The sequence below is a fragment of the Benincasa hispida genome, chromosome 1 (assembly GCF_009727055.1).
Source record: "Benincasa hispida cultivar B227 chromosome 1, ASM972705v1, whole genome shotgun sequence".
Taxonomy (NCBI): Eukaryota; Viridiplantae; Streptophyta; class Magnoliopsida; order Cucurbitales; family Cucurbitaceae; genus Benincasa; species Benincasa hispida.
The window spans coordinates 88524009-88547170 of record NC_052349.1 but is presented as its reverse complement, the minus strand read 5'-3'; the positions used below and the strand labels follow the sequence as shown (position 1 = coordinate 88547170).

Here is a 23162-nt window from a genome sequence, read left to right as displayed (position 1 = left end):
GGCCTGGGTTAGATTGATACCTACTGACTATGCCCATAGCGTAGCAGATGTCTAGATGAGTACAGAGCATCACGTACATCAAACTGCCAATGGCAGACGCATATGGGACCCGTCTCATCTCCTCAACCTCTTGAAGTGTTTTAGTGTTGAGGTTTGTGTTCTAAAGTCTCGTGTCCTGTAGTTTGTAAATAACTTTGTACGAACACTTATGATGTATAATATATATGATATTTACTTCACTTCTTGACTTTGCACATTTAGATGTTTTTTATTTTACCACAAACCAATAAACTTAATATCCCTAGTTGTCTTTATGTAACTTAAGCATGTATGTAGTGACATACAAATGGATCATGTCTTAAGTGACAACCAAAATAGTCTATAGTATATAGATATAGGAGGGAAACTTTATCCTGGTAACACTACAGACGCGACCCGTTTTATGAAATTGTTACAAATGTTGTGACTTGTCACTGATCCTGATCATTCGTGTAGTGGACATACGAGCAAGAGCATCCAGGGCGTTCTATACAAAGAGTTTGTATAAAACCTGACCTCGAAGTGTTAATATCTTGTCATATAACTCCGTTCATCACCGAGACTTCACTTCACTAGGATGACCATAGGTAACATGACCTCAATCTTGAGTGAGTTGGGAACTCCTGCCATTGAAGGCGGTTCTTTGATTTGCATGGGTGTGAGTGGCCAGAGCGCCGACTTAAACCTACCATTTTGGGGATTCCTCTGATTTGGGAGCTAGGAATTCAGCTTCACAAGATGAAGTTCACTCCTTCCCCAAAGTAAGGGTAAGTAGATAGATAGCTCTCTTAAAGGCTGATCTTGGGGATTGAACGATGTGGCGCCACACACCTTCTCATGGCTCGAGAGGTTTTCACACATAGTAGGACTATATTGTATTGTTCATTAGAGGGATCAGTAGTACTTAAGGAGAAAAATGTAATTACAGGGGCAAAAACGGTAAATTGGCTTGCTATAATTACGAGCATCTGTGAAGGGTCATCGTATTGATGATTGGTTATATCCAATGGACATAGAAATATATCTATGGCAAGAAGAGTTCAACTTCGGTCTTTAGTAGAATGTCTGGCGGTTAACGGATGGTGGATATTGTGACTAAAGAATTTAGTCAGCTATTCACGTACCATTGGAGCTTCGAGCCATAGCCATAGGTCCATAAGGTCCCTTTGGTAGATTGGATACAAGTTGAGAGTCAATTTTTGGGTTAGTTTGAAATGTTCAAATTGACAAGGGGGAGTTCAATTATATATGATATAATTGAATGAATTAATTAAATATGATATAATTAACTTTATGTATGAGATACATTAATTTGGAGGAAATTGGATATAAATATGATTTATATCAAGTAGAGGAAAATATAATAATTAATATATGATATTAATTTATATGTTATGAATATGATGAGATCACATTCATTGGACAGTTATAAAGAAAATGGGACGACATCTCTTCTGTTCTAAATAACGGATGAGTGTATCGAAAGATCACTTTGAGATGCATAAATAGCTGACGGTGTGTTGAGCATGAAGGTGCGGACATTGTGTTAAAGAGAGTGCCATCGCTTAAAAAATCAGTGCCTATACGATAGTGCCTGCACGATCGCTTACATATACGATATTGCTAAGCGATCGCTTACCGATTACACCTTCGCACGCTATTAACTAAATGATCGTTTATCTTTTCCTAAGCAATCATTTAGCTCCCGATATTTACTAAACAATCATATAGGCGATCGCTTAGTTTTTCCTACACGATCCTTTAAATGATCGCTCACTCTTTTCCTACACGATCGTTTAGATGATCGCTTACCCTTTCCTACATGATCATTTAAACGATCGCTTACTTTTTCTTACACGATCGTATACTTCATCTAAACGATCGAGCATCTTGTTTATGTGATAGACGACCTTATCTCCCACTTGCTTGATCGTTGTGTACGGTCTCTCTTCCTCCTTCCCTCTACAAAATCCGAACAAAGCCCACACTTTGGATTCTCACTCCAAGAATACTGAGGGATTTGAGTGGTGGTGTCATCTCTGTTTCCTTCTGTCCAAGTGGTGATTGTTCAAGGTAGACGATTGGGTTTTAGACTTGCTGTGAAGAAGAAATCTTCATCTGGTATGATCTTTTGATCTCTTTAACATTATGAATGCCTATTAGTATGTTTTGAATGTATATGTGGTAATTCTGTCACAATGAATTGGAAAGATCTATTTCCGCTCGTAGGTACTCTTGAATAAGAGTTCCTTCACTTAGGACACATGCCCTTAGGCAAAGTGACTCCATGCCTGAACGGAAGTAGGCTCCTCTTGGAGTCCTGCATCGAGTACTTGAGCAACATCTTGTCAATGTATGATGCCTGAGACAGTGCTAGCATTTTGTTTTTACGATCCCGAAAGATTTATATACCTAGAACAAACTGAGCCTCTCCTAAATCTTTCATTTGGAATTGGGTCGCTAGCCAGTTCCTAACTGCAGTCAGTAGACCTACATCATTCCCAATGAGTAGTATATCATCTACGTACAGCACTAAGAAGACTACTGAAGCATTGATGATCTTCTTGTAGACACAAGGTTCATCAATGTTTTGGTCAAATCCATACGACTTGATCGCAGTATTAAATCGTATGTTCCAAGATCGAGACGCCTGTTTCAGCCCATAAATGGACCGATTTAGCTTGCAAGCATTTTGCTCTTGACCTTGGGCTATGAATCCCTTGGGCTGCACCATGTAATTGGTCTCCTCAAGATTGCCATTCAGAAAAGCCGTCTTGACGTCCATTTGCTAGATCTCATAATTATAATATGCTGCAATGGACAGAAGGATGCAGATTGACTTTAACATGGCAATAGGCGAGAAAGTCTCCTCATGGTCGACTCCCTTTACCTAGGTATAACCCTTTGCCACAAGTCGAGCCTTGAAGGTCTGTACCTTCCCATCAACACCCTGTTTACGCTTGTAGATCCATTTACAACCTATAGGTCTTATTCCATCACGCTGATCTATAAGATCCCATACTGAGTTGAAGTACATCGACTCCATCTCGAGATCCATGGCCTTGACCCATTCATCCTGGTGAACATCCTCCATTGCATTCTGATAAGACAACGGATCCTCAACCTCTCTATCTGCTCCCATAGCAAGGATTTACGTGAAACCCAGATAGCGAACGGATGGGTTAGCAACCCTCCCACTACGTCGAGGTTCCCTCAACTCTTGAGGTGGAACCGACTTACTAGATGAACTCCCATCAACAACTCTTACTGGTGTAGCAGGCTCTTCAACAACTCTTGTTGAAGTTTCAGTAGTTTCATTGGAAAGCTCACACAACACGACTTTGCTTCATAGACTGTGCTTCCTTATATGATCCTCCTCCAGGAAAGTAGCGTTTGTTGAAACAAACACCCTATTTTCCATCGGATCATAAAAATAACCCCCTCATGTATCTTTGGGGTAGCCTACAAAAAGACACAACCTCGACCGTGGTTCCAACTTCTAGGGATTAGCCTCAAACACATGTGCAAGGCAAACCCAAATGCAGAAGTGACGTAAACTAGCTTTATGCCCGTTCTACAACTCCAGAGGTATTCTCACAACACTCTTAGAGGGAACACAGTTAAGTATGTATACCGCAGTCTCCACTGCGAAACCCCAAAACGAGCCCGGTAAGGAAGCGTAACTCATCATCGAGTGAACCATGTCCAACAAGGTCCTATTTCTCCTCTCCGCTACACCATTCTACTGAGGTGTACCCGACGTTGAGAGTTGGGAAACGATTTCATGTTCTATCAAATAGTCATGGAATGCCAAGTACAAAAACTCTCCACCTCGATCTGATCGAAGTGTTTTAATCTATCTATCCAATGCGTTTTCAACTTCAACCTTGAACTCTTTGAATTTTTCAAAGGATTCAGACTTCCGTTGCATAAGATAAACATACCCGTATCTAGAGTAATCATCAGTAAAACTGATAAAATACTCATAGCCACCTCAGGCTCGCACATTCATAGGACCACAAAGGTCAGAATGTACTAACTCAAGAGGCTCCTTGGCTCTATAACATTTTCTAGTAAAAGATTGTTTAGTCATTTTACCTTCAAGGCAAGCCTCGCACACTAGTAAAGAATTTTCTTCTAACTCATTTAGAACTCAATTCTTCACCAATCTCTCAATCCTATTGAGATTAATGTGCCCTAAACGAAGATGCCAAAGATGGGCATTTTCTTTTGGAGAAATACATCGACGTTTTGTTTGAGTTACGACAGTTTTAAAAAATTCTATGTTGTGGAGGGAATTGATAGCTAACGGCCTTAGCACATATAAATTAGATTCCAGATTTGCTGTACAAATAATAACACCATCTTTATGAATAAACACTTTATTCACATTAAAAGAGATAGTGTATTTACATTGCAATAAACACTTTACAGAAATTAGGTTCCTCTTAAGTTCAGAAACAATATATACATCATTCAAAACTAGAAACCTATTCTGTAAAGCTAACTGGAGCCCTCTAACTGCCACAACTGAGATGACGTGCCTGGTACCTATTCGCATCGTCATCTCACCAGCCTTCAGCTGTCGTCAGGATCTAATCCCCCTAAAAAGAAGAACAAACGTGGTTAGTGGCGCCCGAATCAATTATCCAGGCAGAATAATCATTCTCCACTAAACAAGTTTCAAGAACTAGTAAATCATATTTACCTTTATTGGTCTTGGCTGCCTTCTCCTCTTTCAGATAACGAGGACAGTTCCTTTTCCAGTGTCCATCCTGATTGTAGTGGAAACATTTTCCCTTTTCAACCGGTGGACGCCTTCTTGGGGCGATAGGCGGTGGGTTAGCAGGCGCCTTCCCTTTTCCCTTACGGGTTTCTTCTTCTTCCCCTTTGCAGAGTTAGAAGTAGAAGGTGCACACTTTGTTCCTGAGGTCGAACCTCTATAGAATGTCTTAGAGGATGAAGCAACATTTTCCTCGCCCTTTTTCCTCTCCTTACTTTTCAATAAAGATTGGTAGGTCTGCTCCTCGTTGAGGAGAGTTGTAAGGTTATATTTCACTTTGTTAAGAATCACACTGCTAACAAAGTGCAGGAAGCTCTCTGACAATGAATACAGGATTATGCTAACCTGGGTGCTCTCATTGATGATAGACCCATTCAACTCCACCACATTGAAGTGGACCATCATGTTAAGCACATGTTTACGAATAGAGGTGCCTTCTTCCATTTTGGAGTTGAATATATATTTAAGAGCCCTTGCATAAGCTGTTCAGACGATTGTCCAAACAACCCCCGCAGGGACTCCATGATCTCACGGTTGAGCACATAGGTTCATGTTTTTTGGCCAAAACTTCAGAAAGACTTGCCAAGATGTAGGCTCCGACCTTCTCATTCACCCTTGTCCATCGTTCGTATGCCTCTCGAACATTTCGAGTGGCATTTGGAGCTGAAATAGGAGGATAAGACTCCGTGAGAGCAAACATGAGATCCTCGATGATTAGGATCGTCGTGATCATATATTTCCATGTCGCGAAATTATCGCCAGTTAATTTTTTGGCGTATAACAAAGCTAACGTGGCTGTTGCCATTTTGAAAAAGTTGTTGCTGAAAATACAAACGAAACTTTATTAGATTTTGCTAAACCACTTTTAACCAATCAGTTTTGCAAAACAGTTTTAAGTACCTTAAGTGAAAGATTTCTATTTTGCAATGATACCCTAGGGAGGCAGAACAAACGTCACCGGTGGGGTGATCATATGCCCCTTCGCTGGGATGAGACATTCTCAACCATTAGGCAGAACCAACTCTTGGAACTGGACCTAACAACCACCATTTATTTGGTCCAAAACTGTTAACCTTTAACAATTCTGCGTAAGTGTGACCCTTCGCTTTCAGTACCAGAGTCCCGCCCTAATGAGCCCACCGTAGGGAAGAAACAAATTACGATAAGAGACTAAGTTACCTTATCCTCTTACAGGAAATCAAATAAAGAAACGCGCAATACTGTCATCCAATAGGGGTACACTCCCAGAGTGCCTCGAGGCGATGCGCAGTAACTTTATTCAATCCAACGAGGGAGACCGAGGAATATGTTGTCACACTTCCCGCTCCCACTTACTATGAACACTCTCTCCATCCACCTTGATATTGACCTACCCAAACACCATCCGTTAAGAGGACACGCTAAAGGTGCCTCGAGGCCGAGGGTAGATCTCACGGTATGGACTATTTAGGAGAAACGTGAAAAGTTTAAGTGAAGTATCTTATGCCCCAAGTACCCCCCACTGAATGTTCTACCCAGGGGTTTATTAACCTAGACAATCCGACTACTGATTTTAGTCTAAGTTGTCTTTTTAAAGCTCTGCTCATAAACAACATTTGTCTATGAAATATGAACAAGTTCAAGTAGTCACATTTAAACATTTTAATGAACTGTCCTTAACTTGCATGCATGCATAAAATCTATCTAATTCACCTTTCCAGGTAAGTTCCTAGGTAAGGGAGTTACGTTTTTGTCAACTTAAATACCCCAACCTAAACAGAACCCGCCTTAGACAAACTATAGGGTAATGTTACTTGAAGCAGGGAACCCGCATACTTAGACAAACTATAGCCTTAGACAGAACCCGCATCAAATATATCTAATTCACCTTTCCGTCAACTTAAATACCCCAACAGGAATTCACTCCTTTCCCGAAGCTGAGATAAGTAGAGAGATTGCTCTCTTAAGTGTTGATTCTGGGGCTTGAGCATAGTAGCCACAACTTCCTTTGGAAGAGAGGTCTCAGTCAAAGTAGGACTATGACTTATGTTCATTAGAGAGATCAGTGGTACTTAAAGAATTAGATGTAACTACAGGGGCATAACGATTATTTGCCGAGCTGTACTTACGAGCGATCTGTGAAGGGTTATCGCACTGATGATTGGTTAAGATGGACGCATAATATATCTGTGTTAAGGATAGTTCAGTTGTCGGTCTTAAGTGAAGTGTCTAGCAGTTAATGGATGGTGGATCTCGTGACTAAAGAGTTTAGTCAGTTATTTACGTACCGTTGGAGCTTCGAGCTACAGGTCCATAAGGTCCCCTTGGTAGCTCAATGGATTCAGTTAAGGATCAGTTCTTGGTGTTGATTTGAAATGTTCAAATTGACAAGAGGTAATTCGATCATATATGATATGATCAGTATGATGTATGAGATACATCTAGTGGAGGATTAATGTAAATGAGATTTACATTAAGTATCATGAAATAGAAAAAGAGCTATGGTTTATATGTTTCATGAGATGAAATATTAAAACTATAAGCTCTAAATGTAGTATGATAAGTTGGTTATCATTTATATTTATAATAATATTAATTATTGGATAATTAACTCTTTTTCTTTAATAACTAATTTAGTGGGAGGTTATTAGTGGTTTCATGGTAATCGTGAGATCAATGGAAAAATGTTTTCCTAATTTCAGTAAGTTTTGCAAGGTTGAATTTTGTGAATTTTAAGAATTCCTCTCTCAGAAATATTCTCATGAAAGTTGTCAAGTAAATAGGATTTACTAAGCGGCAGCTTGGATAAGGTAAACGATCATGGAGTGTTAGTAGGCAACTGATACTCAGCTAAGCAATGAGCTAAACAATCACATAGCTTTTTCTAGACGATCGCTTAACTTTTCCTAAATGATTGGGTATCGACCTATACGATAGGTTCTTCTATCTCCCACTTGCTCAATCGTTTACACGATTGTGGTTCCTCCATTTTTCTACCTCAAACCAAGTCCACATAGAGCCCACCCTTTGGATTCTCATACTGAGAATACCAAGGTAGCCTTCTTGGTGGTGTCACACTCAACTCGATATTGTCAAGGTTCTGTGGAGGCTGTTCGTGGTGTTCGGGGTGTTCGTGACCTTAACGATCGCTTAGTTCGAGTGTGTAGTGTTCGTGCAGTGTAGCGGTCGTATTGGACGAGCGTTCATAGGTTGCTATATTGTTGTGATCGAGTGTTCGTGATCAAGGAACTCGAAGATGAGTCTACAAAAGTGTGTACAATCTTGTCCTTCATTTTTTGTATAGCATGTTGTAATTTCTATATTTATGCATAACTATATGTTTCCGTTTTTATTATAATTGTAAAGTTCATATACGATTGTAATTTGGAATGATCTTTCCGCTGCTCATGGAAATCCTTTGTTCGATTTCCTTTAAAGACATACAGGTAGATCATGTTTAAGTGATAACCTAAATGGTCTGTAGTAGATGGAAAAGGCTAGGTACCTTATCCTGGTGACACTACGAATACAACCCACTTTGTAGATGTTACAATTGTTGTAAAGTGTTACAAATGATCTGATCCTGATAATTCATGTGGAGACATGTGATTGGAGATATTCTATATAAAAAGGGTTTCTATAAGACCGGACCACGAAATGATTAGTCTCATTATATAACACTGTTGATAATAGAGACTTACATTTCACCAGGATGATCATAGGTGACATGACCTGAATCCTGAGTGAGTTGTGAACTCCGCCTATGAAGATGGTTCTTTGATTTATACGGGTGAGAGTGACCAGAATGCCGACTCAATAACCCAAGGTCAAAAGAAAAAAGTTTGCAAGCTTAATTGGTCCATTTATGGATTGAAACAAGCTTCTCGATCTTAGAATATATGGTTTGATATTGCGATCAAATCTTATGGCTTTGGTCAGAATGTTGATGAGTCTTGTGTTCATAAGAGAATTATCAACAGTTCAATAGCCTTCCTTGTGCTGTATGTAGACGATATCCTACTAATCGGGAATGATGTAGGTACTGGCTAGAATTAAAGATTGGCTAGTGACCCAATTCCAAATGAAAAATTTGGGAGATGCACAGTTTGGGCATTTAAATCTTTAGATATTGAAAGAACAAAACGTTGGACTTGTCGTAGGCATCATAAATTGACAAAATGTTTGTCAAGTTGATGTAGAACTTTAAAAAAGGTTTGCTACCTTTCAAGCATGAAGTTATGTTGTCTAAGAAACAACGTCCTAAGACACCTCAAGAGGTTGAGAAAATGAGACGGTCCCCTATGCATCGGTTGTTGGTAGCCTGATGTGTGCAATGTTATGTACTAGACCTGACGTCTGTTATCCAGTGGGAATAGTCAATAGATATCCGTATAATCCAAGATTTGATCACTAGACTGCCGTTAAAACATCCTCAAGTATCTTCGAAGAACGAGGGACTACATGCTCGTGTATGAATTTAAGGATTTGATCTTTACAGGATAGGACTTTGATTTCCAAACTAATAGAGATTCTAGGTATTCTACTTCAGGATCAGTGTTTACTCTTAACAAAGGGGCTGCAGTCTGGAAGAGCACCAAGCAGAGGTGCATTGCTGACTCTACTATGGAATCTGAGTACGTAGCAGCTTGTGAAGCTTCCAAGGAAGCTGTGTGGCTCAGAAAATTCCTTACTAATCTAGAAGTGGTTCCAGACATGTCAAAGCCCATCACTCTTTATTATGATATTAATGGTGCTGTGGCTAATTCTCGAGAGCCTAGAAGCCACAAACGCAGGAAGCACATAGAGCGAAAGTATCATCTCATTCTAGAGATTGTGCATCGAGGAGACGTGATTATCATGAAGATAACTTCAGTGCACAATATTACTGATCCATTTACGAAGGCTCTCACGGCTAAAGTGTTTGAGGATTACCTGCAGAGTATGGGTCTAGGGTAGAAGTGGCCATTCAAACTGCAAAAACCACACTGAATCGAACCGAAAAATCAGCGAAACTAAAAAATATGGCTCGGTCCAGTTTGAAGAAATTTTGAAACCGAATAAATTCGTTTCGGTTCGGTTTCAATTTTGAAAATCGAATTTGAAATTGAACCGAACTGTTTTTTCCATATATATATGTATATATTTAAAAAAGAGTAAAGTAGAATTGATTTTTAATTTAAAGAACAAAACCGAATTTAAAATCGAACCGAACCAAACCATTTTTTAGTTAATAAAATATAACATAGATTTTTTAAAAATACCAAAACAAATTTAAAATCGAACCAAATTGCATATATGCGGTTTGGTTTGATTTCACATATTAGAAAATTAGGTTTGCTCGATTTGACCACCTAACTGAAACGAATCGAACCGAGCTGTTTCCACCCTAGTCTACGGGACATGTCACATCTAATCTAAAGCAAGTGGGAGATTTTGTACTGGACGCGTTTTATGCCCTAGTTTATTGTTTTGTATACTTTTGTATTAGTATGACTTTTATGATGTACACCCCACTAGCTTTAGGAAAAGTGGGAGATTGTTGGGGTTGATGTCATAAATCTTGTGGGTGTTGTAGTTTGTAATTGTATTGTACAAACAATTTATTTATTTAATAAAATCGAAGGTATTTTATTTAACATTTAGTAGCATTAACCCACAAAACCAATAAACAAACATCCAAGGTTATCTTTTGTAGCTTAAACATGTGTGTGGAGACATACAGGTGGATCATGTTTAAATAATAACCTGAACGATCTGTAGTAGATAGATAAGGTTGGGTACTTTATCCTTGTGAAACTACGAATATGACTCGCTTTATAGATGTTACAATTGTTGTAAAGTTCTAATGTGGAGACATGTGAGCGAGGGTATTCTATACAAAAGGGTTCGTATAAGACCAGACCACGAAAATGAATAGTCTCATTATATCACACTGTTAATAGTAGAGACTTCCAGTTCACTAGGATGACCATAGGTGGCATGACTTGAATCCTGATTGAGTTATGAACTTTTGCCAATGAAGGCGATCCTTTGATTTGTATGGGTGAGAGTGGCCAGTTTGCCGATTCAATATGTCTACCATTTTTGGGATTCGTCTGATTAGGGAGCTAGGAACACAGCTACACAAGACGGAATTTACTCATTCCCTAATGTCGGGGTAAGTAGATAAATTTCTTCCTTGAGGGTTGATTCCAGGGCTTAAACAATGTGGCGCCACACCCTCTCTTGGCTTGAGAGTGGTCTGGTCATAGTTGGACAATGATTTATTGTTCATTAGAGGGATGAGTGGTATTTAGGAGTTAGATGTAATTACAGGGGCAAAATAGTAATTTTGGCCCAATTTTACTCATGAGTAATTTGCGAAGGGTCATCACACCGTTGATTGGTTATATCCAATGGACAGAAATATATCTGTAGTACGAAGAGTGCAACTGTCGATATTTAGTGGAATGACTGACAGTTAATAGAAATTGAGTATTTAATTAAAAGAATTTAGTTAATTAACCAACCCAAGCACCATTGGAGATTCAAACTATTGGTCCACTGTAGGTCCATAAGGTCCTGCTGGTAGCTCAACTGGGATTATTGAGAATCAGATTAATTTTGGTTCAATTTGAATTATTGAAATTAATTAAGAGAATTAATTATATATGATATAATTAATTTAAATTAATTATGTGTGATATAATTGGAATGATGTATTTGATATATTATAATATAAAGTTTATTTGAGAGAAAATAAATATTTGAATATAATTCAAATTTTAATTATATGAATTGGGTTCATATAAATATTATAGGTTAAATTTAATATGAATTTGATTCATATTAAATTCCATAAATTTAATGAGAGAATTTCAAACCATAGGTTATATTTTATTTGATATAATATACGCTATAAGTTTTATGTTATATTCGACATAACATATAGTATAACGTATATAATATGATAAGTGAGTTACTATTAATTTATATTATATTAATTCAATTCAAAATTAATTTTTATTTAAATTTAATTAAAGGCATGATTTGAATGACTCCCTCCCATGATTTTCTCATGTTTGATCGTGAGATGGAAAGTTAAGATCTTCTTCTTGACTTTAATATACTAAAAAAAAATCCTCCGAACATTCATCTCTCTAAAAAATAATCTCTCCTTCCCTAAATTATCTATAAAAAACCCCACACACTCTTGTGGTGAGGTCTCATTGTTGGGGGTCTCTAAGAGTTCGTGATCGATCGAAAGGAATTCGTGAAGATTTTGTGTCTTCAAAGGGATTTGTGAAGATTTTGTCTTCAAAGCTTAGTATAGCAAATCTTAAATTCTTCTCTAACCTTTTCAAGAAGGTAAAATTAAATTTTCTCCTTTAGAATGCATAACTAGGTTTCTGCAATTTTAATTTTTGTGAAAACAGAAAATTGAGATCGATCACTACTTCAGCATCAGACCTCACAGCCATCTACACATAAATGTGTGTTTGGTTAGGCAAAGAAACAATAGAGTCCATAACAGGGTTAAGAGAAATAAACCGTTTGTTAAAACAAATATGTGCCGTTGTCGCCATTCAATGATCCAAAAATTTGAATTGAAAGTAGATAACGTAAGAGTAGCACTTGGAACATGATCAGTAGATGGCTTGGATGATTCAGCCTTATTAGATTGTGCAGCTTCATCTTTTGCCTTATTAAGATGAAGTTGAAACATATGGAGAAGACCCTGGCATTTGCCATTGGTAACAGAAGATAAAGAATCCACTGAGGACTCTGTTCTCTGAGCATCAGCAGTTGTTTGTTTGTTTGTTTTTTCTTTTTATTTTGCTTCAAATTTTTTTTAAAAAAAGCCTTTCCTCGTAGCTGTTGAACTGCTACTTTCTATTATTAATGGTAAAAAGAGTAAATCTTGTCCACATTTGGTAAAATAATTAATGCCAATAAGAATGTGTACTCTTATTTTTAGCAGATCTACATTTTTTTAACTACATGTATTTTAAAAGTTGCAATTAATTAGTTTGTTATGAATCACACTTCTCTTTTTAAAAGATATAACCAAACTGTAAGTTAATTATTAAAGTTAGATCATTATTGTTTGTAAAGTACTACCACTTCGAAATTTATTAGCAAAGTAAAAGACAATTTTAGCCTTATGCAAACATCTCTTTGGCAATGACTCAATTCTCTCCAACCACAAAAAAAAATATTTTCAAGACGATTCTGCGAGAGTAAATGTGAAAAAATATATAAATAAAAAGTAATACAATAAAAACACGGAAGCAGAACTTGATTTTTTTCTAAAAAGATATTTTTGTTTTCAATCGAGTTGGGATGATTCTTTAAGTCAAAGAATGATCATTTTATTACTATAATATTCTATATAAACAACACCTATAGCATATTTCGATTTCAAGAGAAAGACTACTTATATACTTGAGATTGTGAAAAATTCTTTTAAACGTTTTTTTTTTTACTTCATTAATTGTGAAGGTAAGAGACTAACTATCGACTTTTAAAATGGTAATTATTTTTATCCATCGAGTTGCATTTAGATCGATTAAAAAAAAACACTTTGAACATAAACGTTTGTAACTTTTCTTTTTCCAGCTCAATCTATGAGGTTAGAGCATTCAAATCTTTTGACCTAATAAATAACAAATATATACTTAATTATACCATTGAAATCATCTCTCTCATTCAATGATTCGATTTCTCATCTCCACATTCTTAATAAGTTAAAAGTCACTTTTAATCCATGAAGTTATTTTGAAATAATAATTTAGTTCTTGAACTTTGATTGATAACGATTTAGTTCCTACATTTTCAAATTTGTTATAATTTAACCATTGACCATTAATATATAACAATTTAGTCTACATACTTATAAATTTGTAACAATTTAATCTTTATATTTTCAATTTTGTAAGAATTTAGTTCCTTCCATGAAAATCTCATCAAACTTTGTTGTCAATTTTGGTTATGTAATAACTTAGCATTTATGATATAAAAACAAACTTGACTCTTGATCAATTAATCAATCAATATGGGTAAAAATTTCATTAAATCTTAATAAGATGTTTAAGGATAGGGATTAAATTGTTACAAATTATAAATGTGTAAGATTAAATTGATATTTATTAATGTTCAAATATCGAGACCCTGTTTGGCAACCATTTTTGTTTTTGAAAATTAAACACTACTTTCACCTTCAAATTTCTTCATTTGTTATCTACTTTTATTGAACAGTTTAAAAAACAAGTCAAATTTTGAAAACTAAAAAGGTAGTTCTTAAAAACTTGTTTTTGTTTTTGAAATTTGGCTAAGAATTCAATCATTGTATTTAAGAAATATACAAATCATTGTAAGAAATGGTAAAGAAATAGACTTAATTTTTAAAAAATGAAATAATCACCAAAGGAGCCTAAATTATTATAAATTTGGAAGTATAGAACTAAACCATTAAAAACTAAAGTTTGATATCTGGGAGACAAAGTTTGGTATTGTGAACGCATTTGTTGATCAAATTGTAATATCCAAACCAAGTAGGTCTCTAGGCTCTAATGGCCTCAAAATAAAACAAAATTATAATAAAAAAAAAATAAATAAGGGAAAGATTGCAAAAACCGCCCCAAACAATATGGTGTAGTTATAATAATATCCTCTAAGGGTAAAAGTTTAGTTCTCAAATTTATATAAATGCTTAATTTAAACACTCAAATTGTACAAGTTTAAAGGTCCAATATTTATGATTTGGAAGCCAAATTTCTAGAGGTGCAAGGAAAAACGAAAATATTGCTTAAACAGACCAAAATTGCCCTATTGGTTCAACCTAAAACCGGTTGGTTAGGCAATATAAAATGTGAAAAGTATTGGTCGATTTCGGATTGTGAAAAAAAAAAAAAAGATGAAAAAACAAATTGCTCACTGAAATATATAATAAGCATCGGATACCATTTCAAAAGATCCTTTCATTAAGTTGGTGTCTGAGGGTCAAATTTTTAATGCTTATGAAATTTAAAGTTAATATGTTTGTACTTAAGAAGTATATTTGGGGTGCATAGTTGCAAGATGAAGTTCATTGATAAATCCAAAGTTATGGTATTCAATGTCAGACTTACGAAGCCAGTGGGTTAAACATCCTCTAAAAGTATAATTAGAATTACCATCGTGAATTTTTACAATTTTAAAAAAAATATATAAATAAAAAGAGGAAGAAGTAGGCCTATCACTCCTCTCTCTTTCTGTCACTATCAAAGAGGTGGACGTGATCCTTGAATATTTTGTGCGGTGAAGGTTTGGGGTCAAAAACTTGAAGTGGAGAATAGACCACGTATAGCGATAGCCATACACATTTCAGCTTCAGCAGCTTCAGCCTCCCTCCTGACTGACCTGTAAATTTACAAAACCGTGGCTGACACAGAATGCTGATTAGAGACAGAAAACAGAAAGCTCATTTTCATCAACATTATTATGTAATCAGATTGCATATGTTTATACAGCATTTGGAATAACAAAATCCACTTGCCAAGAGATCGACTTTCAGGCCTTTTCTTGCTTGGAAATTGCTTGTAGCTTTGGTTTCTGTTTCATCTGAAAGATTATTCATGTATATTATGATGAGGCAATTAAAACCTTAACCTAAACCTTGACCCCTTCCCCAGGCCGCCTCCACTGATCATGACATCAGTACTTTACTAGAATGGGTTTTTTCAGACTTCAGAGAGAGCTTCTTTAGTTACAAAAATTACTGTTCAATATGTGTTTTTCTTTTAAGATTCTCACTACCTACTCTATGATTGATGATGTCTGGCCAAAAAGTCTCTCTCTCTTTTTCTCTGTCTAAATTTTCTGCAAGTATGATTATTGATGGGGTATGAAGATGACAAAGAACATGTCACTTCAACTCCCAAAAAGTGGTCCTCTCTTAATTGATAGTTTCACCACTCACCTCCATCCCTTGCCCTACACCACATTCCACTCTTCTCTCTCCTTTTTATCTTTTGCCCCAAACCAGACTCTTGCCCCCAGAAAACTAAAACAATTCAGTAATGATTTAATCCATTATTCCCCAACCATTTCCAGTTTCGAATAACATCACTGGGCAAGGGCAACCATGTCAACTGGATCAGCTGCCTGGACCAACGAAGAAGATAAAGCATTTGAAAATGCTATAGCCACACATTGGGCTGAAGAATTGGAAGGGAGTAAGGGCTCAGAAGAGATGTGGGAAAAGATTGCTTCCATGGTTCCAAGCAAGAACATGGAAGACTTGAAGCAGCACTACCAAATGCTGGTGGAAGATGTCAGTGCTATTGAGGCAGGCCAAATTCCTATTCCTAACTATGCTTCTTCTGTTGGAGAAGAAACAATGAATGCTTCCACTAAGGAGAGGGATCATCATCTTCATCCTCATGGAGCTTCTGATAGTAATAAAAGACCCAATTCTGGTATTGGAAGTGGGTTTTCTGGGCTTTCCCACGACTCGTCTGCCCATGCCACAAAGGGCGGATCCAGGTCTGAACAAGAAAGAAGGAAAGGAATCCCATGGACAGAGGAAGAACACAGGTTTGTGTATTTTCAACAACTTCGAAAACTGGGTCATTTCATAGAGAGCTATACAATTTATCAATCAATTTAGATATTAAGAAAAGAAAAGACTTGTTCTTGTGTTCCGTGTGATGTGTGATATTGACATAGATTCATTATGCAGTACAGAATGAGAGAGATTCTTAACTATTGCTATTTTCAGGTTATTTCTACTGGGTCTAGACAAGTTTGGGAAAGGGGATTGGAGAAGCATTTCAAGAAACTTTGTTATATCCAGGACACCGACACAAGTTGCCAGTCATGCACAGAAGTATTTCATACGATTGAACTCAATGAACAGAGATAGAAGAAGATCAAGTATTCATGACATAACCTCAGTTAATAATGGCAGTGGTGGCGATGTCATGTCCCATCAAGCTCCAATCACTGGCCACCAAACAAATGGCACGAACCAGAGTAATCCGCCGGCTTTGGGGCCACCAGGGAAGCACCGGCCTCAGCAGCATCTACCAGGAATAGGCATGTATGGGGCACCTGTTGGCCATCCAGTGGCAGCTCCTCCAGGGCACATGGCATCGGCAGTTGGCACTCCGGTGATGCTTCCTCATGGAATCCATCCCCATCCTCCTTATGTTATGCCAGTTGCTTATCCAATGGCACCTCCACCAATGCACCAATGACAATTACTTTTTTCCTTCTTTCCTTTCTCTAGGCAGATTTTTGGATTCATAAATCAAAATAAGAAGTTTGAGGCATAACAAAGAAGAGCAAAGGATAAAGTTCATTTTCAACTTTTCTATTCACCCGTGATTCATCTAATCATGTTGTGACGAGAATATACCACCAATAGAGAGAGATCTGAAAAGTTGACCTTTTTCAACCTTTCAAGGACGAGTTATGAATATGGAATCCAATTTCACCAATGTTTTGATAATATAACTAACTTCAATGAAATGCGAGCATTGGTCAAGAGCTCCAAGGATGCATTAATTTTTCAAAAAAACATTTCTGAATTTGACGCCACGGTGGGCATTCACCATCAAATACAAACACAAAATAAGATCGCAAAACTAACTACACAAACACAATTTCTCAACTATATTTGTTATAACTCAGTCAATTCACAATTTAAGATATCCGCTGCCTATACTTTCCAAACTTCCGAGAGACTGCAGCATCAGATAGTGTATTCTACGCCTGCAAAACCACTTATTTATCAATAACCATTTTATTTTCTGTTTTTTAAAATTAGGCTTATAGTGTCTACTTTTAAAACAGGCCTTAAATATTTCAGAAACCACTTCAATGAAAATGAATATACATCTAAACATTATATACTCACCTCCAATTTGTCCTTGGAGCCTCCAATACCCAGCAAAAAGGGACAATATTCGGAGAAGGAAACCAAAAACACAGCTCCCTGAAACAATTAGAACATAAAGAAATGATTGTTAGAAGTCCACGACATGCTATGTGCATAACTTTAACCACGGAAATCATATTACTTAACTGCTTTAAGATTTGTGGATGCCACACATGAAGGTTCATTATTGGACTTAGGTGCCAAGGGATTGTATTTTCAACAACAATCAGAAAACTGGGTCATTTCATGAAGTCCCATAATTTAACCTGCACAAGATTTGAGTCAATGACACAAATATCTTTCTTTAAATAATCTAAAAAGCATTTCAGCAATAATATAAAGGGACTATAAATTACCATTTTGTCAGTAGATCCAGTTGCAAGTAGCTGGAGAAGTGTACAGACAAACAGAAGTTAGAAATCAAGGGAGAGGAGAGGAAGGGGGGAGTTGAGCAAGAAACAGAATAAAAGAACAGCAAGTACATTAGGTGCCAAGGGATTGTAAGAAACAGAGACACAGATTTCTGATGCGCATGGAGAGTAAAACTTGCTTTTGATTCAGAGCTAGTCTCTGTGGTGGCATTCCAGATGTCAAAACCTTTCACTCTGCCATCCTCTAGGCTCACCTGAACAATATTGAGCGCATTGCGAAGCCAGGAAAAAGAATGTTCAAAACTAGATCTGTGCAAGAAGCAGGAATACACACCACAAACATGTGCTCCGTATGTGGATCCCATGCCAAGCTCTCCACATCTGCTGTAACTAGCCACTTTTAACCTGAATGGGAAGGGTTTCTTGCATCTTTCTTAATTACATAAAAACATAAAACCAGAAAATTCAAGCTATGATGAGAAATCATGTGAAGATTAACTGAGAGAGAGAGAGAGAGAGGGGTGGAGTATTATAATCCCACAAGAAAGTGCAAAAACCTCAGTAGAAAATATCTCTTATTACCAAAAATACTGAATAATCAAAAGATTGTTACGAATGATAATCCATGCTACAGCTTGAACCTGGAAAGTAAAATATAATCAACAAAACATCATATTTGGCACCAAGTTGAAAAGTCACAGATGTTAGTTTATATTTGTAACGCATATAGCTAGGAGTCCCTCTGTATTGCTTGAATGCTTTTCACAAGCTAAAAGACCCTCATGATGAAACTCTTCGAAGTTAACATTTTTTTTTAAAATGAAAATAACGACTTTCATTGAGAAAGAATGAAACAATATAAAGGCATACAAAAAAAACCACCTCACAAAAAAGGGAGGACTCCAACTATGAGAAATCACACCTACAGAATAATTATAAAAGGTCTTCAAAATCGAAGCCCAAAGGGAAACATGAAACAAACAAGGGACCAAAGCTCAATATGTTCTCTCTCAATACCCCTAAACACCCTACAATTCCGCTTGCCCTCACAAAACCCATAAAACCGCACACCCTCCAGCAAGTCAAAGAAATTGGCATCTTCCGAGTTAATATTGATATAGTGAAAGAATACAAGACAAAAGAAGAGGATAGAACTTTTATGGGAACAATTTCGAGGGGAAATCACAAAGACCTCCAAGCTTTTGAGAGGCTTTACCTTCAATTTGCTCAAGATTTGCTTATCTCACTCGACTCCCTTGTTCACTCCCGCACTAACGGCTCTACAAACACAAAATATCCTCTACCCTCTAACTTCCCTAATGCGCCACAACCCCTCCACACCCACCCATCAACCCCCACACAATTTACTTTCTTCCTTCTAGCGCATTGGGGTTGAACGGTAAGGCTGCTTTATTGATTAAAAAATGTGCTTATCCTAGATGCGAAAATCCATGCATTTAGAGTTTTTTATTTTCCTTTTTTTTTTTGTCCATATTCCCACTTCAGACGTTCTCTCCTAGCATTCTCTGCTATTCCTCCACCATTCTTCTACTTCTCCCCCATACTTTCCATCAAGTAAAAAGAAAAATTGAACCTTTGTCCATCTTAAAGTATCATATGTCATACACATCTAAATTTATTTATTTATTTAAAGTTATCTTTTAGTCTCCAAGTGTGCACTTGGTCTGTGTACCGAGTTTCAAGCATAGGTTTGAAAGGTCCCTGACACTTTTTGGAGTATTTTTTTTTTTTTAATTTTAAATAATGACCACATTTTAAATTAAAAAATATAAATCTAAAAAACTTATCTCTAATCTCTCTTGACTCTTCCCATCTTAAATTTTAAAAAAATTATCTAAAGAATATACACACACCAATATAACCTAATTATAAATATTTGAATTAACTTCATCTTTTTTTGAAAAAAAAAAAACTTTGAACTAAAGAAACAATTAAAATTAGATTTCAATCTAAATTGACTTTTTATTCATAACATATCTTAACCAACTTTGTTACTTGATTCACATTTAAATAATAATACAAATTGTTAAATCACCCATGGGTTATCACAAATTTAATTATATTAACATATTAACACTCCCCTTAGTTGTAGGCTTGAAAATTTGTAGAAGACCTAACAAGTGGAAATCAATATTAATGGGAAAGGATATGACATTACAGGAGTTTGAACACAGGACCTCCTACTCTGATACCATGTAAAGCTCCAATTTACTCAAAAGCTAAAGACAATAGGTTAGAGTAAATTTTATTATATCAACACTTTACTATATTTAAAAAATGATGAACTGTTTGCCTAAGTCAGTTTATAGCTCAGACGGGAACAAGCAAAGGTCTATTGCAAAGCCTTACGATGTATTCATAAACCATAGAGGCAAGGACACGAAGAAGACAATGGCAGGATATGTATGACAGTCTTGCGGCCATTTCTAGATTACTGGAATTTGATGGAGGAAGATCAAAGAAGAATGAGGCAAATTAATATCATTGACCTAATCATTACACGAGGTGTAAAGGCTTTAAGTCCTCTGGCCCAAATAAAACGTAAGTTAAGTTAGAGTTTACCTCCTCTAGGCATAGGCCTAAGAGCCTTTAAAACACTAGGTAAGCCACCTATCCTAATAACTTTAATTTCATCTATTAGGCTTAATAAAAACCATAAAAGATAATTGAACAGAAAAAAAGATGTATTTTAACAAGAACAAAGATGCATGTGCACTGCGTCGTACAAAATGAGCTTATGAGTATATACAAGGCAGCATTTGTTGTTCATGTAAGCTTCGGATACAGAAAACATAAGCTAAGGTGAATACTGGAAATCAATTTGGACCACACACCTTTGGATAGAGAACAATTTAAGGAACCAATTTAGACCTTCAGTACAATTACATGAACCGACTTTTAGACTACTAAAATATCAATGCAACAGAGATTCTTACCTTGTCTGTTTGATGCTGCATAGTTACATCACATTGTGCAGTAGATATGTCCCAAATCTTGACTTGCTTACCAGCACTTGCACTAGCTAGTATATTCATGTTTGTTATAGGGAAAATTAACAGTGGATCATAAAAAAAGGAGAAATAATTCCCTTCTTCTTCTCAACAATTCCACCTAACTCCACACATGGTAGCAGCTCGTCAATCTAGACAAACATAAAAAAGGAGAAATTATTACAACGTGTTTGTTACAAGATGTAGGGTATGTTTGAAATACATTTTCAAGTGTTTAATTTAAAAAATAAGTCATTTTGAAAGAAATTGAAGCGTTTGGCAACCACTCAAAATGGTTGTTCAAGTGTATTAAAATCAAATAATTTTTTTGAAAAACACTTTTTTATCAAGTCAATCCAAACGGACTTGAAGTCACATATAATCCATATAAACCTACAATGTCAAGGTCTCATAACTCGATGGAAGGTTCCATTGAACCAACCGAAATAAAGTTCCCTGACGCCAAGTGGACGAAATAGTCAATAGAAGTGGTAAAATTAAGGTTGTTGCTGGGGGCAATAATTCAAAAAGCCTGCTAAATGAATAATTTTATTCAAGTTCTAAATTAACCCACAAGAATATATATATACACACACGTATATAAGGATAAGAAACAATTTCGATTGAATGAAATGATCCAAAGTGGTACAATTTGTCTGATCAAGTGCGTTGATTTAGAATATTTTAATGTGAGAGAAAAAAGAAAGAAAGAAAGAATACAAGATTTAATATATATAAGAAAAAAAAAGGAAAGCTCACAAAAAGCCCACGAGTGTTCATCATGTAGACTGTAAGCAGAATAACGGTGGAGAGTTGGTAGGAAGATTTATTGGTGGGAGGAACTTCCAGGACTGGAAGAGGCTTGCAAGCCCCTTTAGGAACCCACGAAACCACTGATATCATTTCTTTTAAAGGTAAGAGTTGGTAGGAAGGTTTTAGGGGGGGAAGTAAACTGAAGTGACGGAGTTCACAACAATGGCTGCCTAACCAGAGAACAAAGAAAAAGAAAGGAAAGAGAGGAGAGTGGCAGTGGCGGTGGCGGGTAGGGTGAACCGCTGAGTTGAAACGGTGTGTAATGATTGGGAACTTCTGGGAAGCGTAAATTTGGAATATCAAAATGTGAGCCCTACTTTTCCATTTTCAACTTGGCATTTCCTTCTAACATACATGGTGGCAAATCGAATCTCATCATTCAAAATAGATCCAACGAATTTGTGTAGTTATGATCCTTTTCATTTTCAAGTTGGTAGTACATGTTTTATAAAACATTAACTATATTCTTAGTTAATATTATAATATCGACATGTCGATATTTTCATCTATATTTTTATTTGATATTGATATGAGAAGTGAATAATATTTTCATTATAATGCATAATTTATGAAGATTCATAGAACTTACCAAATAATAATGAAATATAACTAATGTAAATATTTATAAATAAGGAGCAGGTTAACTGGTTTAAAAATCGTTCTTCTAAACAAATTGAAAAATCGTAAAAAAAATTTTGCTAAAAAATGTAAAATATTTAATTACTAATTTTTTTTACAATTAAAAAAAATCAATCACTAACAGTTCTTCTAAAAAAATTGTTAAAAATCTTTAAATATTTTTTTTGCTAAAAATTGTAAAATATTTAATTACTAATTTGAATATATTTTTTTGAGCATTTTGTTTTTGCAATTTTAAAAAAATAATGAGAACTCAATATTTCTATGAACATATGTTCTTTGGTTTTATTTATTATTATTTTTTTATATATAGATTGTCTTGATTTGAATTATCAGGGTTTAATTTTAAAATTCATATCATTAGTCACCTCTCATTTGCAGGTGAATCCAGATCTTTTAGATCTTTCTCCTCTCTTGATTAAAAGTGTGCATTTGTCTTTTTACTCATTTCTTAATCTTTAAATTAGGAATAAGAATGAATGTACACATAATTAAAATAACAATATAGTTTTCGATATATTTACAGTTTATAGAATACCTAAATGTAAATATAGATAGCAACCACCACCTTATTCTTTCCGATAGTTAAAATTGAGCTGCAAAAATTATGTTGTTTGTGTTTTTAC

The 23162-nt window shown here is 35.9% G+C and overlaps 2 protein-coding genes across 19 annotated transcripts; one reads left to right on the top strand and one right to left on the bottom strand.

The window, feature by feature from the left end:
• Positions 1 to 14861: 14861 nt before the first annotated feature.
• Positions 14862 to 17130, top strand: LOC120090777 (transcription factor MYBS1). Its single transcript, XM_039048487.1, has 2 exons — positions 14862 to 16357; positions 16542 to 17130. The coding sequence occupies exons 1-2, from the start codon at positions 15906 to 15908 to the stop codon at positions 17017 to 17019; spliced, it is 930 nt and encodes a 309-aa protein (XP_038904415.1). The 5' UTR covers positions 14862 to 15905; the 3' UTR covers positions 17020 to 17130.
• On the bottom strand, positions 16914 to 22298 carry LOC120090782. Of its 18 annotated transcripts, none has more exons than XM_039048507.1 (8): positions 21844 to 22288; positions 21031 to 21236; positions 18656 to 18714; positions 18185 to 18478; positions 18059 to 18088; positions 17850 to 17968; positions 17682 to 17759; positions 16914 to 17047 (listed from the first exon to the last, which is right to left on the bottom strand). In XM_039048507.1, the coding sequence occupies exons 2-6, from the start codon at positions 21127 to 21129 to the stop codon at positions 17947 to 17949; spliced, it is 504 nt and encodes a 167-aa protein (XP_038904435.1). In that variant the 5' UTR covers positions 21130 to 21236; positions 21844 to 22288; the 3' UTR covers positions 16914 to 17047; positions 17682 to 17759; positions 17850 to 17946. The 18 variants fall into 18 exon arrangements, 6 of the variants coding, with proteins under 6 accessions (XP_038904435.1, XP_038904430.1, XP_038904439.1 ...); XR_005485595.1 differs by lacking the exon at positions 16914 to 17047 and adding an exon at positions 17302 to 17536 and having other exon boundaries at positions 17682 to 17968; positions 18185 to 18327; positions 18408 to 18502; positions 21844 to 22286; XR_005485590.1 differs by lacking the exon at positions 16914 to 17047 and adding an exon at positions 17302 to 17536 and having other exon boundaries at positions 17682 to 17968; positions 18185 to 18327; positions 18408 to 18506; positions 21844 to 22285.
• Positions 22299 to 23162: the final 864 nt, after the last annotated feature.